The following is a 19,167-nucleotide window of genomic DNA, read 5'->3' on the forward strand; positions in this document are numbered from 1 at the left end:
TATCATGTAATGTATGTCAGAGTATGATTCTGCAATACATCATAGATCCCACTGGCTCGACATGATGGAGCCTCTTTGGCTTTGTTACATGGAAAAAGCACTTCATCTCGCAGGCTAAAAAAGTAGATTGCACAATGGGGTAATATTAATGAGGCTGTGAGCGTTTTTGCCAGAAGTGAGTAGAATGATTCATTAGATGAATTCACTGGGTAGCATGATGAAATCTCACAGCCATCCTTCCCGCTTTACTTCATCTGATTTATTTATTTCCTTCTCAATCTCACTTGCTCGCTTGATCAATCATTTTCTCTGTTGAAGTTAGATGTGCGGAATCAGATCTGTCGTGTTCTGATGTTTCATCATGAAAAAACTCATTTCTCTTTGTCATCTGTTAAGAAAACTGTGTGACATGTTTCTCAGCAAAGAATTAATCTCCGACTCTAATGTCATATGGTCAAAGATAAACCAAAAACTAAAGATTTTTAGATTGCAATTTATAATGACATTTATAATCGAATATAATATATGTATATGTCATAATGGTCTATTTTTTGAAACTGAGATCTATATGTCATCTGAAAGATTAATAATTAAGCTTTTCATTGATGTATGTTTTGTTATGATCGGACTATATTTGGCCGAGAACAACTATTTGAAAATCTAGAATCTGATGGTGCAAAAAAATCAAAATACTGAGTAAATCAAACTTTAAAGTTGTCCAAATGAATTCTTAGCAATGCATATTACTAATAAAAAATTAAGCTTTGATGTATTTCTGGTAGGAAATTTACAAAATATCTTCATGGAACATGATCTCTACTTAATATCCTAATGATTTTTGGCATAAAAGAAAAATTTATAATTTTGACCAATACAATGTATTTTTGGCTATTGCTACAAATAAACCCCAGTGTCTTAAGACTGATTTTGTGCTCCAGAGTCACACATTGAACTATACTTAATATGAAATAAATTTATAAGTAAATAAATAAATTACAATTTCAGTTAATTGTAAAAAAATAAAAATCAATACATCCAGTATTAATTGCTTATGTATTGTATCTGAAGGATACAATAATACAAATAAATAAATAAAATGCTACTTTTGGCCAGTAGTGGGAAACAAGCACTATTGACCCATACAAGTGTATGTGGATCAAATAAAGATCAAATACAACTGGCTGTAAAAAAGAGCAAGTGCACCGTTTGATGGTGTGTTTGTTGATTTTCTGCTGTCAGTATTATCAAGAGTGATAGTTTTCCTTTTCACTCTACCCATGAACCTAAATGAAACCCATTTGCTCCATCCATTCAACTGGCTACACACCAAAGACCAGCCATCGCAGGTCGCCATAAATCATTCACTCTCAGTCTCAACCCAGTTCACGTAATTCCATCTCATAAAAACATTATCTTCCTCTCGCTGCGTCCGTGCTCCTTCAGAACGTGGCATGTTTTCTGCTGATTTGTCGATTGCTGTTGGCATGTTTTGTGTGGTTCTGGGTGGCTGCCAGGTTGATTCTCGATGAACACTCCCCAGGCTGCACAGACAGATGGCACTCCCTTTCTGCCCCTTCCCACAAACCTACAAAGAGACTACTTATTTGACTGCTTTAACTGGACAGAATGGCTGTTGAATGGACAGAAACTATTAAGAGAAAAGAGCTTCTGATAAGATAGAAAATCAATTGTCTCTCTGGGAGAGTGGATGATAAAGTGACATGAAAACTGTCTTCTAAAAATGGCTGTAAAAATCTATGTTTCATTCTGTTGCAGCTCATAAACGACACTGACTGCTTAATGCGGTGACTTTTCTTGATGGGCGTCAAACCGAATGGTGTTTTTCATCATCAGTCACAGTTATATTGTGATAAATCTGTTTATGTTGTGTGTTACTCCAGAGTCACAGATTATATTTTCAAGTAAACTGATTTATCATCATGAACCCTTTGTTAGTGAAGTTATACAGTAAAGTGTTTTTTGGTCATCAGCAGAAAACTAAATATGTTGAGTCATATTAACAGCAAATCATGTTGCAGGCTTTTAGTGTTTGTCATAATACTTTCCTCTAAAGAGTTTCCCTCTACCTCGGGATTTTCTAATCAGATTAACAATGTAAAAACATGATCCTGGAGTGCATAATTAGTTCATGACAATTTAACACATCCCCACGGTCTCAGGTCTCACCAGGTTATTATTTTTATTATCTTTTTCAGCTAGTCGCCAAAGTAACATTTTTCAGTTAGCTTACATTTGAAGTAAAATAACTGACTAAAAAGTTAATATTAATAAATCTATATAGTCATGTTTTTAAAAAAGGGAAAAAAGGACACCAAAATTAATATAAAAAATAAAGAAATGTAATTATATCATATTTTTTCTGAACTTTCCAGTATGTGTGCAAATAAAAATGCTAAAAATATATAATGCAAACAATAATATAATATAATATAATATAATTTCATTGCAGCTTCTTGACCAGTGTGAGCCTGTGATGGTCTGCATATTAATACTATATAATGAGATAATAATAATGAATTAACTCACACTATCAGCATTTTAATCTTTTAATAAATATATAATAGAGACATGACCTATATTTATATTCATTACCATGACTTATTAATTTCTTCCCTCGTTTCAGTTAAACTGTTGCGCAGGGCTTAAAGTATTCCGGCACCGTGCCGGATCTCCGGCGTGTGGCCGTGAGGAAAAAAATAATAATATAATATTTGAGAGCCTGCAGATGCAGTTTAATATTTTCGAGTCAATTTATTTCTTATACCAATCATATGAGAGGAACGCAGCTTTAACTAACGTTACAAGCCTATCAGAAGCAGAGAAGGGCGTGTCCTTGCAACACAGGATGATTGACGCTCATACGTCAATGTCACGTTAGCGTTGTCGGAGAAAACAAAAATGGAGCGGAAGTTTATGAAGCCTTGGGATGATGTCCTAGACTCCTAGCAATAGATAAAGGACTCAAAAATAAATGGCGCTTTTTGGCAGTTGGTGCAAGAAACTGAGAGAGCCCGGGGCTTGTTTCTGCATGATTTGCTCGAGGAAGCTACTGTATGCCAGCAGCGGTAAGAAAGTGCTTGCTCGTTATGATTTATGTCGCGTTCCAGGCAACCCGTAACCCGTGTTTTTCCAACCTTAAACCTGTGAAAGTGCACTGGAACGGCAGTCAAACCCGTGACTTCCCACCCGTGAACTCGTACTAGATCGATGTACTCTTGAGTTCTGACGTCACACAGCATGCGAAACAACAGCGCCTACGGATAATACTGCCTACAGATGCAGTGTTTATGCAAGTGGTACACGTTGAAAAATAGATTTTAGGACAATGTAACGTTGCAATAAAATTAATAATCTAGCAAAATTTCCTTGCGCTCAGAAAGTTTGGCGTGACTTGCTTGGAACGGTACAAAGTCGTTAGTCGTAGTTTGAAATAGTGACTTGCGAGCTAAAACCTGCCTGTAACGCAGCACCAGACTCTGGTCATAGAGCCGCTGCCCGTGCACTCAAACTTACCACGACGCCGCATCCTCCCATTCCGCAAAGTCTATTATTTTATTATATATAAAGGTCTATTTGTTTCTAGTTCCTTTATTTTGTTAGATATTTACACTTTGCGGAAGTCCCGCAAATAATTTTATTTTCCCCCAACCCGCACACAATAATATCTTGCCGCCCGCGTCCGCATTCACCCGTCAAATATTGTCCCGCGCCGCACTCGGTGGCGCTGGGTCCCGCGCCGCACTCCCGCGGGAGTGCAGGTCTCTATAGCCGGGAGCAACTATTAGCTGACACACCGTTGTCTATGACTGACCATGTCTGCGATTAAAAAAATACGTGTGTGCACATTTATAGCAGAAAATGATTTGTCATTCAGAATTTCGCAGCCACTGGTCACCCTGTGTAGAAAACTGGCAGAAGACAAAAAAAGCGTTCACTAGCCTGTTGGTTTCAAATCAACATGCGAGTTACATCCCAGAAAAAAAAGTGATAATAGCCTTGATTTCACTTCTAATATTCAGTTTAGCAGTTCAGTTCTTTAAGCACGTTGAGCACTTAATTATTTAAGCACTTGTTATTGTTTAGAAGTTTATTTGACATAGTACTTTTAAATAAATGGTGCCAAACATAATCATTGAAGAGATTCACGTCTATCTCAGTCTGTTTACCATTTTTTTAAGCACTTTAAGCTCTTGTTACTGTATTTTTGTTACTATCGTCAATATTTGAATTAAGTCTGTCTGTGAAGGAGTGGAGTTTCTCTCCAAACACACCCCCCCCCCCCCCCCCCCCAAAAAAAAGTTCAGGCTCAGGATTTTTTTCCACTTTAACCCCTGGTTGCGCCATATTAAGAATCCATTCCTTCGTTTTGGTAAATTGTGGGTATATTGTACTACTTTGTTCTCTGAGTCTTTTTATTGTTTTAATTTCAGTTTCACATTTAAATTGACACAGCAACAAATAACACCCACCCCCCCACCCCATACTGGATCAATAAGAGATGTAAACAGTAGTCAGGCCTCTAGGTAACATCATACAATTCTTAACACAGGTTTGTGTAAACAGTTATACAAAATTGTCAGTTGACACACTTTCAAAGTAAAACATAAATGGCATCCACATGTTATAAAACTTCTCAACCGACCCTTTAACACTGTATCTAATCTTTACCAAATGTGTATGCCACATGACCTCTCTAATCCAGTGTCCATATGTTGTTGGGCATGAATCCTTCCACCTACACAAAATAGGTCTTCTAGCTAGCAAAGAGCAAAAAGCGATCATGTTCACCTGGTACCTGCTAAAAGAAGCATCCACTTTGATCACCCCAAATAATGCATTCAAAGGGCATGGGTGCACAGTTTTTCCACATATTTTGGAAAATGCATCAAAAATAGATAGCCAATATCCATGAAGTTTTGAACAAGTCCAAAACATGTGAAGTGTAGCAGGGGTTTGTTTGCAACGATCACTTGCAGGATCCAAGTCCAACGTTATCTTGGACAGTTTGTCTTTGGACCAATGCAGACGGTGTACTACTTTAAACAGCATGTCTCAGACACACAGAAGATGAGAGAATGTTTTGTATGACCTTTCGCCAGACCACGTCCGATATGTCTTCATCCAAGTCAGATTCCCACCTGTGTTTCAGAAAGTCCAGACTGGTCTCATGGTATGAACTGAGCAGTGTGTAAATCCTGCTCAAGACCTGTTTAGTGTCTATCCTACAGTCAAATATCTTATCCACAAGGGACTGAGCTGGACACTGAGGAAAACAATCAGAATTGGCCATAACAAAATTTCTCAATTGCAAATATCTAAAAAACTGTGATTTTTTTTTTTTTTTGATTTTTTTTATTAAATTTCTCTACCAGTTGTTCAAATGAGGCAAACTTATTATCAATGTACAGATTATAAGGTGAACGTAGTCCGTTCAAAGCCCAACTATTAAAAGCCTCATCAGTTACCGAAGGGATAAACATGTGGTTATTTGAAACAGGGGCAGCAAACAATAACCCGGTAAAACCAAAAGACCATCTACATTGATTCCAAATCTTAACTGTGTGGACAATAACTGGGTTAATGTTGAAATTGATTGTTCAAAGAGTAACCGAGAGCAGAGCAATGCTGTAGGAGAGCTGGATGTAATTGAGGCCCTCTCCAAAGTCACCCAGCTTGGTAGAGAAGTGTCCCTTCTCAACCAATACAACCACGCTCTAATATTAGCTGCCCAGTAATAGTACATGAAATTAGGAAGTGCCATGCCCCCCAAATTACGGGGCTGTTGTAATATCTTTTTGTTGATCCTTGGATGCTTTTTATTCCAAACAAAAGATGATAGCTGGCTATTCAGGATGGAAAAGAATGATTTAGAAAGAAAAACTGGCAGGGTTTGGAACAAGTAAAGAAATTTAGGTAAGATAATCATTTTGACTAAATTAATCCTTCCCCCCAGGGAAAGAGGCAAGGATTCCCAACGAGCAATGTCTTTTTTAAGATTTGCCAACAAAGTATAATAATTAGTCCTATAAAGGTTCTTAAAATTGCGTGTTATCCAAATACCCAGATATTTACATTTTTCCAAACTAACTTTAAATGGGACTTTGCCAGTAAGTTTCCCTTCAAGAGAGGTCACAGGCATCATCTCGCTTTTCTGAACATTAACCTTATAGCCAGAAATTCTCCCAAATTTACCAAGTAAAATCAATAACTCAGGGATACTAGACAGAGGGTCCGAAATAAACAAGAGTGTGTCATCGGCATAAAGAGAGACCTTATGCACAAAGCCCATACGATTTATACCTTTAATGACTAATCTCTGCCTTACGGCAATAGCCGAAGGTTCAATCCCAAATAAGAGGGGCGAGAGCGGGCATCCCTGCCGTGTACCTAGTTGTAATTAAAAATAGCTGGATATATTATTATTGGTACGTACCGCTGCCATTGGCGAAGAATAAAGCAATTTTATACATGGTATAAATTTAGAGCCAAATTTAAAATATTTCTAAAGTCTTAAAGAGAGAACCCCACTCAACCTGGCCAAATGCTTTTTCAGCATCAAGGGAAAGTATCACCTCATCGTCTTTGTGGCCGGGCGAAGTGGGAGCATACAACACACCAAACAGTCGTCTAATATTAAAGGATTGGCGATTTTTCACAAACCCTGTCTGGTCAGGTGAAACAACAGTGGGAACTACCCTCTCAAGGCGCTTTGCCAAGACCTTTGCGAAGATCTTGGCATCCGCATTCAGAAGCGACACAGGCCAGTTTGAACTACAATTTAGAGGGTTTTTATCCTTTTTAAGTAGTAAAGAGATGATATCTTGATGCATAGATACTGGAAGTGACAAGATTACAGAAGACTCATTGAAAACTGACAGTAATAAGGGAGACAGCGGTTCTGAAAATTTCTTGAAAAATTCGGCCGGAAAGCCATCTGGTCCAGGGGACTTTGCATGTCTCTAATTGAAGAACTGACTAAAACATGAGTTAATTTTCTCATTGTCTGAACGTTGATTACCTTGGTCATTGATTATAGCTGGAATATTTTGAGTAACTGATCTCTGGTGTAGCTGATGTGCAAGCAGACTCCCCACCATCTCACCATGTTCATAGTACCCATGCCTTGACTTAGAAATCAGGTACTTGGCCTGTTTGGTAGACAGAATATTAAATTCAGTTTGAAGTGACATACTTTTCTTGACTAAATCTGGCGAAGGGGAATGGCTATATTCCCTGTCCACAAGTAATATCTCGTCTGTCAACAATTTTAACCGTTCAGAGCTTCTCCTCTTCTTGTTAGCACAATATGAGATTATCTGACCCCTTAAATAAGCCTTTAAGGACTCCCAGACCATAGAAGAATTAAATTTCTGCCCTTAAAAAAAAAGACAAAATTCTCATCTGAAAGTAGTAAAGTGTTAAATCTTGATTGTGAATCTGAAAAACACAATTTCATACTGAGGGGCCCATGGTCTGAAATGACTATGGCGCCATAGTCACATTCCCTCACTAAGTGTAGAATTCGATTGTTGATGAAAAAAAAAATCAATTCGGGAGAACGTCTTATGAACAGAGGAGAAGAATGAATATGCCCTCGAGGTAGGATTGCGAAAGCGCCACACCATACGTTTCCAGAAATGATTTGATCGACTGTGCAGATGTAAGGGAAACAGGTCAATTTAGCTCAAAGGGAATCATTTAAGATTTTAAAGGGAATTTGAACAGAATCACTGTTTCACGGCTGATCACTGAGACGCCCTGCGATTCACTGAACGAGCCGTTTAACATCAAATATGCGCTGGATATTAATATCCAAACTATAGTGAAAACACTATCAATTAGCACAGTAACAAGATCGGCAGTTTAAGACTAGGGCTGGGATAAACGATTATTTTTTAAACGATTAATCTAGCGATTATTTTTTCGATGCATCGATTAATCTAACGATTAATTTTTCGGGCCGATTCGATTTCGATTATCTCCCCATTAATTGACTACTAACAATTTATACATGTTGATTTACATATCTGAATGAAAAAAACATGAATTCCTTAACATTGCAATATATGTTTATTGCTCTTAAAATTACAAAATAAAAGACTGACTAAGAATGCATTACTTTGCAATTGTATAGAGCATAGCATTCAATAAAACCTTGAAGCCTTGAAAACACATAGCTTACTGAAACAAGCTTACTGAACACATAGGGCCTAGCTTACTGAAAAAAAGTTCTAGTTTCAGATGAAAATAACAACAACTTGATGTATAGCATTCAATAAAAAAGTTCACCCAAAATACTTGTTTAGAGCAATTGAAAGAATACAGTAACCAATGTAAACTTTAGGGCTTTAAGCTAATACAGAGAGTGCTTTTCCAAAATAAAAATAAAAAATTTAACAGTGGGAGCAAGCAGCCTGTCATGGAGAAAAAAAAATGCTGAAGATGCAGAGTTGTGTGGGCTGGTTGAAGTTGAACGGGCAGTCGAGGTCAGACACGGCGTTACAAAACTTAACTCAGAACACAAAACTCTCAAACGGAAAAGAAAAGAAGTAAAGTTTGCCGAGACTAGGTGATGTTTCTTCTTATCGTGGCTAAGTAGCAGCAGGCGTGCAGGCTGAAGCACGCTGGAACCGCGCTCAAAGAACGTTTAAAGCATGGCTAAAAGCTAAAGCTAGGAAGCAAAGCTAAAAGCTAAAAGCAGGCATGACTGATAGCAGAAGCAAGGCTAAAACTAAAAGCAAACATGACTAATAGCAAAAGCTAAGAAGCATAGCTAAAAACTAAAAGCAAGATTTTATGGTGTCCTAAGTATTTAAACTGGCCTGTTGGCCACACCTCAAATGTTGTATTGACCAATCAGATATTCTCTTGGCTCGGGGGTATCATAAATCATATGTTATCTTATCAAGCATGTGGTCCGAATTTTCCCGCTCTTGCAGGGTCTAATTTTGGACATGATTCCTATAACAAGAATATGATACATTTGACAAATAACTGATGGTCATGACTGTTTCAAGCAAGCAGATTCAAGCACATACATATGAAACATGAATATGTATCCTTAAGCTATCCAGTAGTTATTAAAAGACATACACAATAAGTGATTATAACATGGTAGTCAAATGTGTGGGTTACATATAAATGAATATGAAGTGAAGCGATGGACTGATATTCATTTATAAGTCTTTTTGAGTTCATTTTGGTCCATATACATGTAGAAAAGACAGTTTCTTTGTCATTATCTGACAAAGATTTCTGTGGAGACCAGAGGTTCAAATGACCCCCCCCCCCCCACTTAGGAATTTCAGTCTGGTTCTGCTAGGTGGGGGAAGTGTTTAAGGATATTGTGTGCAACTCTCATGGGTTTAAATGTGATTTCCGGCGTTGCATCTCAATTAATTGGGCCAAATTTGACAATCTCTTCTCCGAATTGAAATTGTCAATAATTGTTCTAGTGGTGTTAATGTTGAAAGCTGTTCTGTGAAAGGGTTGGTTGGTTGGTTATCTTGCTTGGGACTTGTGGCACAGAATGTTTTGTGACCTCTGGTTGCCTTCCTGAGGAATTTGGCTCATGTTTCAACCACAGTTCTGATTGAATCTTTAATTTGTCTGATTCGGGTCATATCTGCTACACAGACTTAGTAAGGGTTGTTTTTCCGGCTGCACTCCGATCTAAAGATGAGAGCACACAATTAGTATCTCCACCAATTATGAGACTGTGTGTTGACATATCTGGCATATGTGAAAATAATGTGTTAAAAAAGGTATAATCATCCCAGTTTGGTGCATAAACCGAGACTAAGACAACTGGAAGTGTGTACAGTTTCCCTACAACGAGAACAAATCGCCCAGCAGAGTCTGTATGTACACTAGAAGCAGTGAATTTTATGTGTTTCCCAATCATGATGGCCACTCCTCTTGATCTAGAGTGAAAATTTGATTGAAACAATTTGATTGATTCGTACACTAGTACCTTTTCTGTTAGCCATGTTAAAACTGTGTAAAATGATATATACAGATCCAAAGGATCACACATAAGATACTGACAAGAAACAACCCCATGGTATACAGATCCAGTATAATCCCACCCCCTTCTCCTACAAGAACCAGGAGAAAACAAAACGTCACAACAAAAAGATACACACATTATAGTGCTTGTATTGAGGAACATAACTCTTAACTGCTAGGGCTCCCGACTAGCTCCCAGATATAATTAGAAAAGAAATCTCCAAAAAAACAACAACAAAAAAAGTGATACAGTAGTAGTCGCAACGAAAATAATATAAATGCAAATGTTGACCCTCCAAAGTTAGTTAGTTGTAAACAAAGTAGTCTACTACCATCCCCTAGAAAACGTTTTCTGTATGCTGACAATGTACATATTTCGGGATATAAAACAATTGTGACAATACAACCTGAAAAGTATGCAGGCTAAGGGAAACCCGGTTCACAGTCAATGTCTGTCATCTGTCGCCAAGATAATATTCTCTTTCACATAAGCCATGGCCTTGTATGGATCAACAAATTCTTTGTCTTCTTCTCCGTGGGTGATACGAAGTCGTGCCGGAAAAAGTAATCCGTAGCGAACACCCTGTTAGTTTCGAAGAAGCTTCTTCACATCTGTGAACGCTGCCCGGGCTTTGGCCACACTTGCAGTGTAGTCAGGAAGAATTGTGATATGCGCATCATTGAAACGAAGTGGGCCACGAGTACGTGCACGGCGCAGAATCTCCACACAGTCTTGATAATAGTGTAACTTAGCAACAATTACTCTTGGTTTACCGCCTGGTTTCTTTTGTCCTGGTGTACAATGCGAGCGATCAATCAGTGGCTCTTTCTCAAGCTGTAGCACTTCAGTTAGCATCTTGGCGACTGCTATGGATGAGCTGGAATCCGGTGTCTCGGGAACGCCGAGAATCCGCATGTTGCACCTCCTCATTCGGCCCTCCATGTCCTCACATTTCATCTTTAGCTCCTTTAGTTCCGATTTCCACTCACCCACTGTACTCTGTTGGGCGACAACCTCATCCGACCAATTAGATAAACCACCCTCTATATCGTTGACACTCGCTTTGACTTGGTCTAACTCTGAGCGAAGCGCCGCGGTGCTGTTTATTATTTCAGATTTCACCGCTTGTAATTCACTCTTAAGAAAGTCAAAGTCTTCTGCAAGGGCATCCTTCAGTTCTGATTTAATCACTGCTAAAATATCAGACTTTAGTGCGAGAAGTATTTCAGACTTCAAACCAGACGTATCCATTTCGCTGTAATTTGGTGAGGGTGGAGCCGATTCACTCATGGCCTTACAAACATTCCGGTCCGAGGAGGTGTTCGGCCTATTGCCCGCAGGTCCTGTGTACTTGTATTTTCTGAGATTTGTCGCCATTTTCGTAGTTTTTAGAGTCGACTTAACAAGAGAGTCCAATACTAAAGTTTCTGGCATCGAGTTTTGAAATAATACTTTAAGAAAAAAACACAACATTATAGGAGTGGGCGATATCTCGATATTTAAAATATATCGAGAAATATTTTTTAAACACGATATGGACATATCGTATATATCGATATATTGTTTATATTTAATTCTGATTCCGCCACTTTGCTTGTTTGTCTTCTCTGTGCTGTGCTCGCCCCCCGCCTCCTTGATTTTGTTCCCCCTCCCCTCGTGTGTTGTCTCTTAAAAATGGCGGCGTCCGCAACCAGCCCGGAGGCTGCAGAACTAGTATTAAAAAAGACAACTGGCTCCATTGTATGGAGATACATCGGTTTTAAGCAGGCGCCAACCTCCCGCTCTCTCTCGTGAGGCCAATAAGGAAGTGACTAAAACTGCAATTCATCGACTGGCCGCTTGAGGCTGGCTGCAAAAGGGAGTCAGTTCCATAGACTCCCCATGTTAAAATGCCCAATTTTACAGCAGGAAAAAACATATTTACAGCCTGGTTCAAAAAATGATTTTGGTCTAAATAGCTAATTTTGCCCTTCATGACAACTGTGAGGGGGGTTAATTTTTTTATAACTCATCCGTTTAAATTATATTAAGACTTAAAGTTCTGCATAATTAAGGGCGTAGCCACTTGAGTGACAGGTGGATTGCCGCTGCTGACACTGCCGTCGTGCTAGGTGGGTGTGGCTACAGCAACTAGCTCCCGCCTTTTTGCCCATTTTTGATTGTCCGGGAGAGTCGCGCAGTGACGCGCTGCCAAGATGGCGACGGCCCGCTCTACACACTTTAGGCTTCAAAAACACACTTCAGGAGTCTACGGGTGATGTCACGGACACTACGTCCATGTTTTTATACAGTCTATGGTTTTAAGGCGTCGGGCGAACAGCAGGCAGATGTCTACTGTAGGGCCCTATGATTTCCGCGATGCAGAAAACGCAAACCCGGAAGCGCGCTTGACACTCCGGTGATTTCAGCTTCTGCCCTCTCACTAAATAAAGACGTGAACACATGAACAACATCTCCAGAACTGCACTGAGAGTCACTTCATGAGCATCTGACCGTTTGATTTGAGTAAAACTAGCGTCATATCACATCATAGACTGTAGTATCACATACACCGAACTGTAAAGGTAAACCTGTCAAAATAAAAGTATTTGCCAGAAATCTATTACTAGCCTATTGTTCAGCAGAATGTAGAAAGCCTACTACTACTACTATTAAAATGAAACAAACATAATTTAAGGAATAATCACACAACATTTCTTCCATGTATTATTTTTACTAGTAAATCCCCTTTGTTTACCAAAAAATAAAGTTTGCTTAATTTTCAATAATTAAAAGATAAATTAAATGAATGTTTATGCCTTCATTTGATAACCAGAAAAATGTGAATACACAGAATTTCAGAGGGGAAAAAACATTTCACATAAGGCTATTTTAAGAAAAAAATGTAACAAATAAAGTTGTTTTTATGCATTTAAATAATTACACTTGCTTAAACACAGAATTAGATAACAATAAAACATATGGTGAAGAAAAAAAGAAAACATTTCATAGGGTCCTAAACATGTAATATTTGGCTTTTAGGGGGTTATTTTTCCTGTAAAGATATCGAGATATATATCATATATCGAGATATATATCATATATCGAGATATATTTTTTACTCCATATCGCCCAGCCCTACTACATTAGGTAAGCATGACAGGAGCCCTGCCAAACACGTCTTACTGCTTTGCTGCCATAGAGCGCCCCCCATCTGTTCTCTCATTTTAACCAGGCACAACATGCTCATGATTTACTAAAACAGGGTAACAAATATTTATGTTGGGGGAACAAATTCTTAATTTTTATATTTAAGAAGGCTCTAGGAGATGCTTGAACTTTCTCTCAGTTTGAGAGCTGTCTTCTTTGCACAGACTGACTGTACTTTGTGTCCCCTCTCTCAGGTATTAAATGAAGCAGTGGGTGCTCTCATGTACCACACCATCACCCTGATGAGGGAGGACCTGGAAAAGTTCAAAGCACTTCGTATAATTGTCCGCATTGGGAGCGGCTTTGATAATATCGACATAAAGTCTGCTGGAGACTTAGGTAATGGTTAAGAAGGTTTTCTGTGACATCCCACACATTGCACAACAGTGTGTGTGTTTGCTGTATGAAGAGTCTGACTGTAACCCATCCTCATCCGCAGGAATAGCAGTCTGCAACATGCCAGCAGCTTCAGTCGAGGAGACGGCAGACTCCACCATGTGTCACATCCTAAACCTGTACCGACGCACCACCTGGCTGCACCAGGCTCTCCGGGAGGGCACGCGGGTCCAGAGCGCAGAACAGATCCGGGAGGTGGCGTCTGGGGCGGCCCGGATCAGAGGAGAGACGCTGGGGATCATTGGTCTAGGTGTGTTGTCTCGCATAGCCAGACGCTTGACTCTAGACATGAAGTCTGATCCACTTCACTGTGTATTCTGGCCAAGAACCGCCCACTTAGACAGAAAGAGATCCTCTGAATGAGATATAAAGTAACCAGCTGCTGTTTGTTTTGTTCTTATGTGCTTTTTAGGGGTGAGTAAATCTGAATACACTGATTCAGACAGAAAAAACCCCAAAACATTTGAAATTCTGTTTATGGAGCTGTGAAGATAACAGAGAGGAAGCTATTGTTAATGTGATCTACATTTCTGTCATCATTACAGAATTCATCTCTCATCAATTAGGATTTTTTCTGCTGGTCTGTGGACTAATGCAGCCACAAAAAATGATCATTTATATAATATATAAAATCTCACAGGTTCATTAAAATATTAAGCAGTACAACTGATTCAGGTAAAAATTCAGGTTGCATCGCAGGAATAAATTACATTTTAAAGTATATTCAAATAGAAAACCGTTATTTTAAATAGTAATAACATTTCATAATATTATTGTTGTTTCTGTATTTCAAGTTAAATAAATCCAGTCTTGTAGAGCACAAGAGTCCTCTTTCAAAAATGTTAAAAAAAGTCTTCCTGAGCACAAACTGTTACACAGAAGAAATAATACATAAAACAAGCTGTATAAATAATACAGCTATAATATAACTCAATTAATTGCTTAACACCCCTTTGCTTAAAATTACAAATCAAAACGATAAAAGAAACCTCACAGAGGCTCATAAGGACTCATACAGTAATATTGGGATTTTTAAATACTCCACCCTCCTTCCCAGGCTGTAGGAAAATTCACATAACTACACACATTTTAATAAAACCTGTTTTTTTTTTTTTTTGAATTGTAATTTTGCCATGACAGTGACTGGCATTGAACTAATGTAATTCAAAAAAGGTCCTCTCATACAAGTGATATGTCTGCTCTCAGGGCGTGTTGGACAGGCGGTTGCACTGAGGGCCAAAGCATTCGGCTTCAACGTGATCTTCTACGACCCGTACCTGTCTGATGGGACGGAGCGAGCCCTGGGGCTGCAGAGAGTCAACACCCTTCAGGACCTGCTCTTCCACAGCGACTGCGTCACCTTACACTGCAGCCTCAACGAGCACAACCACCATCTCATCAACGACTTCACCATCAAACAGGTGAAGGCCGCCTGCAGCCACTCACAAGCACAAGAACATACATGCCCTGGACAAACAACTGTTTATCATCATTACTGTGTGTTGACCGTAGATGCGTCAGGGTGCCTTCCTCGTGAACACGGCGCGTGGAGGTCTGGTGGATGAGAAGGCTCTGGCCCAGGCTCTGAAAGAGGGCAGAATACGGGGAGCAGCCCTGGACGTCCATGAGACCGAGCCCTTCAGGTGAATAACAGCAACATGGGATGTTCAACAATCGTGTTATTTTGACATTAGGATGGATCGCTTGCTCCAAAACACATTTCTGTTCCATACCCTGTTTTTTTTTGCAATGTTATTTGGTTTCAAATAGGGCTGGGATAAACGATTATTTTTTAAACGATTAATCTAGCGATTATTTTTCCGATGCATCGATTAATCGAACGATTAATTTTTTCGGGCCGATTCGATTTCGATTATCTCCCCATTAATTGACTACTAACAATTTATACATGTTGATTTACATATCTGAATGAAAAAAACATGAATTCCTTAACATTGCAATATATGTTTATTGCTCTTAAAATTACAAAATAAAAGACTGACTAAGAATGCATTACTTTGCACTTGTATAGAGATAGCATTCAATAAAACCTTGAAGCCTTGAAAACACATAGCTTACTGAAACAAGCTTACTGAACACATAGGGCCTAGCTTACTGAAAAAAAGTTCTTCTTTCAGATGAAAATAACAACAACTTGATGTATAGCATTCAATAAAAAAGGTCACCCAAAATACTTGTTTAGAGCAATTAAAAGAATACAGTAACCAATGTGCTTTTCCAAAAAAAAAAAAAAATTTTAACAGTGGGAGCCAGCAGCCTGTCATGGAGAAAAAAAAATCTCCGATTGCTCCACGTGAAACTTTGGCGTTCCGCCCTTTTTCTATCATGTCTAATGATTTTGGTTAATATTCACGAGGGGTGGGGGAAGAGAGAGAGAGAGCGCTCGTGTAGTTTGAAGACTGTGAGTGAAACTGCGCGTGAAACTTTGGTGTTTCGCCCTTTTTCTATCGTGTTTAATGATTTTGATTTTGCACAAGGGAGAGAGAGAGCAAGAAGCGCTTGTGTTGTTTGAAGACTGTGAGTGCGCGCGCAGCCGGGGCTCTCTCTCGCTCTGTCATTGTCACTCACCGATCAAATAAGGCTTTGACACCCGCCAAAAAAAAAAGATCAATGCAGAAAAACCCCTGGATTGGTTATATAACGTTGGACAGATTGTTGAACCAGCCATCGCGTATATTCAGCGCACATAAGGTAAACGTTTTGCAAACGTTTTTTAGAGAAATAAAAACAGATGCGCATATTTTGCGTCGACGTATTTTTTGCGTCGACGTCATCGATGACCTCGACGCGTTGTCCCAGCCCTAGTTTCAAACCCACAATACATGCATCTGTTTGCTACAAATATCTGCAGAGAGTGTGTTTCCCAAAGGCAGTTTCAAATGAGACAAGCAGCAGTAAGAAATACACCATAAAAAGTGGTACACTTTCGAAAATGAGGTTAAATTGCTCTCATAACAATTGTGAAAACCAGTGTTATTTTAGTATGTATATACTATTATAATTTTCACTAATATTTTCGTATCAGTTTTCATTGTAATTCCAGTTTAATGCTTTTGTCATTTTTATTAGTGTTTTTTATATTACTATTTATCTTTAATTTCTTTTTAATTTAAATTTAAATTTTGTTTTATTTAATTTCATTGCTTCAGCTTATTTTAATAATAATATTTACATTTTTTTATTTATTTTCAGTTATTTATTTAATTATTCAGTTGCCAGTTAGGTCTGAAATGCAGTTAATTATCATATGTGCCAATTAATTAGTTTAAATTATTTTAGGGATGCACAATATTGGATTTTTGCTGATATTCTGTATTTTTCAATATATTTTTTGCTGATACCCATATACTTCCTTTTGTTGAGAAACAACACCTAGTCTCTCCTGTGCAGAGATTATAAACAATGTTTTTTTTTTAATATTGTTGCTCAGAGACGCACAACAGTTGCACTTTGGGTTTGTTTGGAGCAATATAATATATAGTTAATGTAACACAGAATTAACTTCTTGTTTTTTCTACTGTTGTATAGATACTCAGACAAAAGTAGTACTCTTGCTTGGGTGATATTGATAAACTATAGGTAATTATTTGCCCTCAGATGTTGAATTTTAGGGCCGTTCTAATAGACTAGACTGTTTGACAGCAACTGCATGCAATGTAAAATGACATAAAGGTTGCATCAAATGCGCTAGGTAGTAACTGATTACATGTAGTGTCTGGATTACAAAAATTAAGTACTCGTAATTAGTAGTATAGTACATTTTATCATACATACTATTCACACAATGGCAGTAAATCATTGATAAATTATCTCATTATCCTCTTTTTAAATGTTCCTTTTTATTAATTCTAATGGTTTAATGGTTAGGGTTTTATATATATATATATATATATATATATATATATATATATATATATATATATATACACACACAAACAGACACACACACACACAATGGTGTAAAAAGTGTTATTTTAATTTTTTGCATATTTGTCACACTTGTGAAATGTTCTTACACTGAGGCTGTTCTCACCTCAGACTCTTATACAGCTGTATGTGTGTGTCAGTTTTAGCCAAGGTCCTCTTAAAGATGCGCCCAACCTGATCTGCACCCCTCACGCGGCGTGGTACAGCGAGCAGGCCTCCATTGAGATGCGCGAGGAGGCGGCGCGTGAGATCCGTCGGGCTATCACCGGTACGTCAGCACACGACACTATCAGCAACACTCTCTACTGCGTTCGTCAAATGATTGGAGAGCGCTGGGTGTCTGACCTCTTTCATCAGCCGAGTGAAATCCTCGTTCTCTCATTGCAGCTTGATGTGCTGTGATCAGTGACTCAGGGTTTGCTGTAATGAAGGTGTTTTCCTCCTCCAGGTCGCATTCCAGACAGCCTCAAGAACTGCGTCAACAAAGAGTTCCTCACACAGACCACGCACTGGGCCGGCTTGGACCCCACTGTGGTTCATCCAGAACTCAATGGAGCCTACAGGTACAACAGACTACTGAATAATTCATTCATATTCATAACTGTATCCTACATTCGTAACATTTGTAACTGAATGTAGGATACAGGTGGTGCTGTTGTTTTGTATTTGCACAGAAATGGTTAAAATCAACACTTTGGGATACTCAATACATGCTCCTGGTCTTATTTCATGTTATTAGAAAACTCTTCTAATCTTTCTTTAATATATGTGACTCTGGAGCACTCTGTCTTAAGTCGCCGGGATATATTTGTAGAAATAGCCAAAAATGGGTCAAAATTATAGATTTTTCTTTTATACCAAAAATCATTTATGTTCCATGAAGATATTTTGTACATTTCCTACCATAAATATATAAAAACTTAATTTTTGATTAGTAATGTGCTCATCTGGACAACTTTAAAGGCCTTTTTCTCAGTATTTAGATTTTGCACCCTCAGATTCCAGATATTCAAATAGTTGTATCTCTGCTAAATATTGTCTGATCCTAATTTACCACACATCAATGGAAAGCTTATCTATTCATCTTTCAGATGATGTTTCAGATGAAAAATTGACACTTAAGTAGGGCTGAAACGATTCCTCAAGTAACTCGATTACAAAAAATGATCGAGACAAATTCCTCTGCCTCGAAGCTTCTTTTAATTTATTTTAAATCTCACGTCAGGTTCTTTCGCAATGATTTTTTTTATGTGACAACTCGTTACGTCACACAGAAAGCGAAAGGAGACACAAGCGCTGCGTCCGAAGTCGCATACTGCAAGGAGTCAGCAGTGTTTTGATTTGAGCGCGCGGGCAAACGTAAAGAGAACGTCGTGGCATGTGTCCATTGCAAGATAGAGCTGGCATACCACAACTAGGGCGATGCAGAAAACGAGGAGGGAATCGCGGAGTCCAGTCATAACAACGGAATTTAACGCGGAATGGCACGGAATTTGCCAAATTCTTAATGAATTAATCAAAAATAGGTCATTGCACTTACATCAAATCACGATATGGACTAATATCTGTAAATATTAAGCCGGATCGGTCTATTTAAATATGAA

General features: G+C 38.5%; 1 protein-coding gene across 4 annotated transcripts in view; it reads left to right on the forward strand.

Moving 5' to 3' along the window:
• LOC132109935 (C-terminal binding protein 1) overlaps nucleotides 1–19,167 on the forward strand; it is a 36,790-nt gene that overhangs the window by 13,459 nt on the left and 4,164 nt on the right. For all 4 annotated transcript variants that reach the window (XM_059516406.1, XM_059516405.1, XM_059516404.1 and 1 more), the window contains 6 exons: nucleotides 13,414–13,558; nucleotides 13,659–13,865; nucleotides 14,822–15,036; nucleotides 15,128–15,258; nucleotides 17,704–17,831; nucleotides 18,012–18,126. In XM_059516406.1, coding sequence (XP_059372389.1) covers nucleotides 13,414–13,558; nucleotides 13,659–13,865; nucleotides 14,822–15,036; nucleotides 15,128–15,258; nucleotides 17,704–17,831; nucleotides 18,012–18,126 — 941 coding nt within the window. The remainder of the gene's footprint in view (nucleotides 1–13,413; nucleotides 13,559–13,658; nucleotides 13,866–14,821; nucleotides 15,037–15,127; nucleotides 15,259–17,703; nucleotides 17,832–18,011; nucleotides 18,127–19,167) is intronic.

Source organism: Carassius carassius, chromosome 29, assembly GCF_963082965.1.
Source record: "Carassius carassius chromosome 29, fCarCar2.1, whole genome shotgun sequence".
NCBI lineage: Eukaryota > Metazoa > Chordata > Actinopteri > Cypriniformes > Cyprinidae > Carassius > Carassius carassius.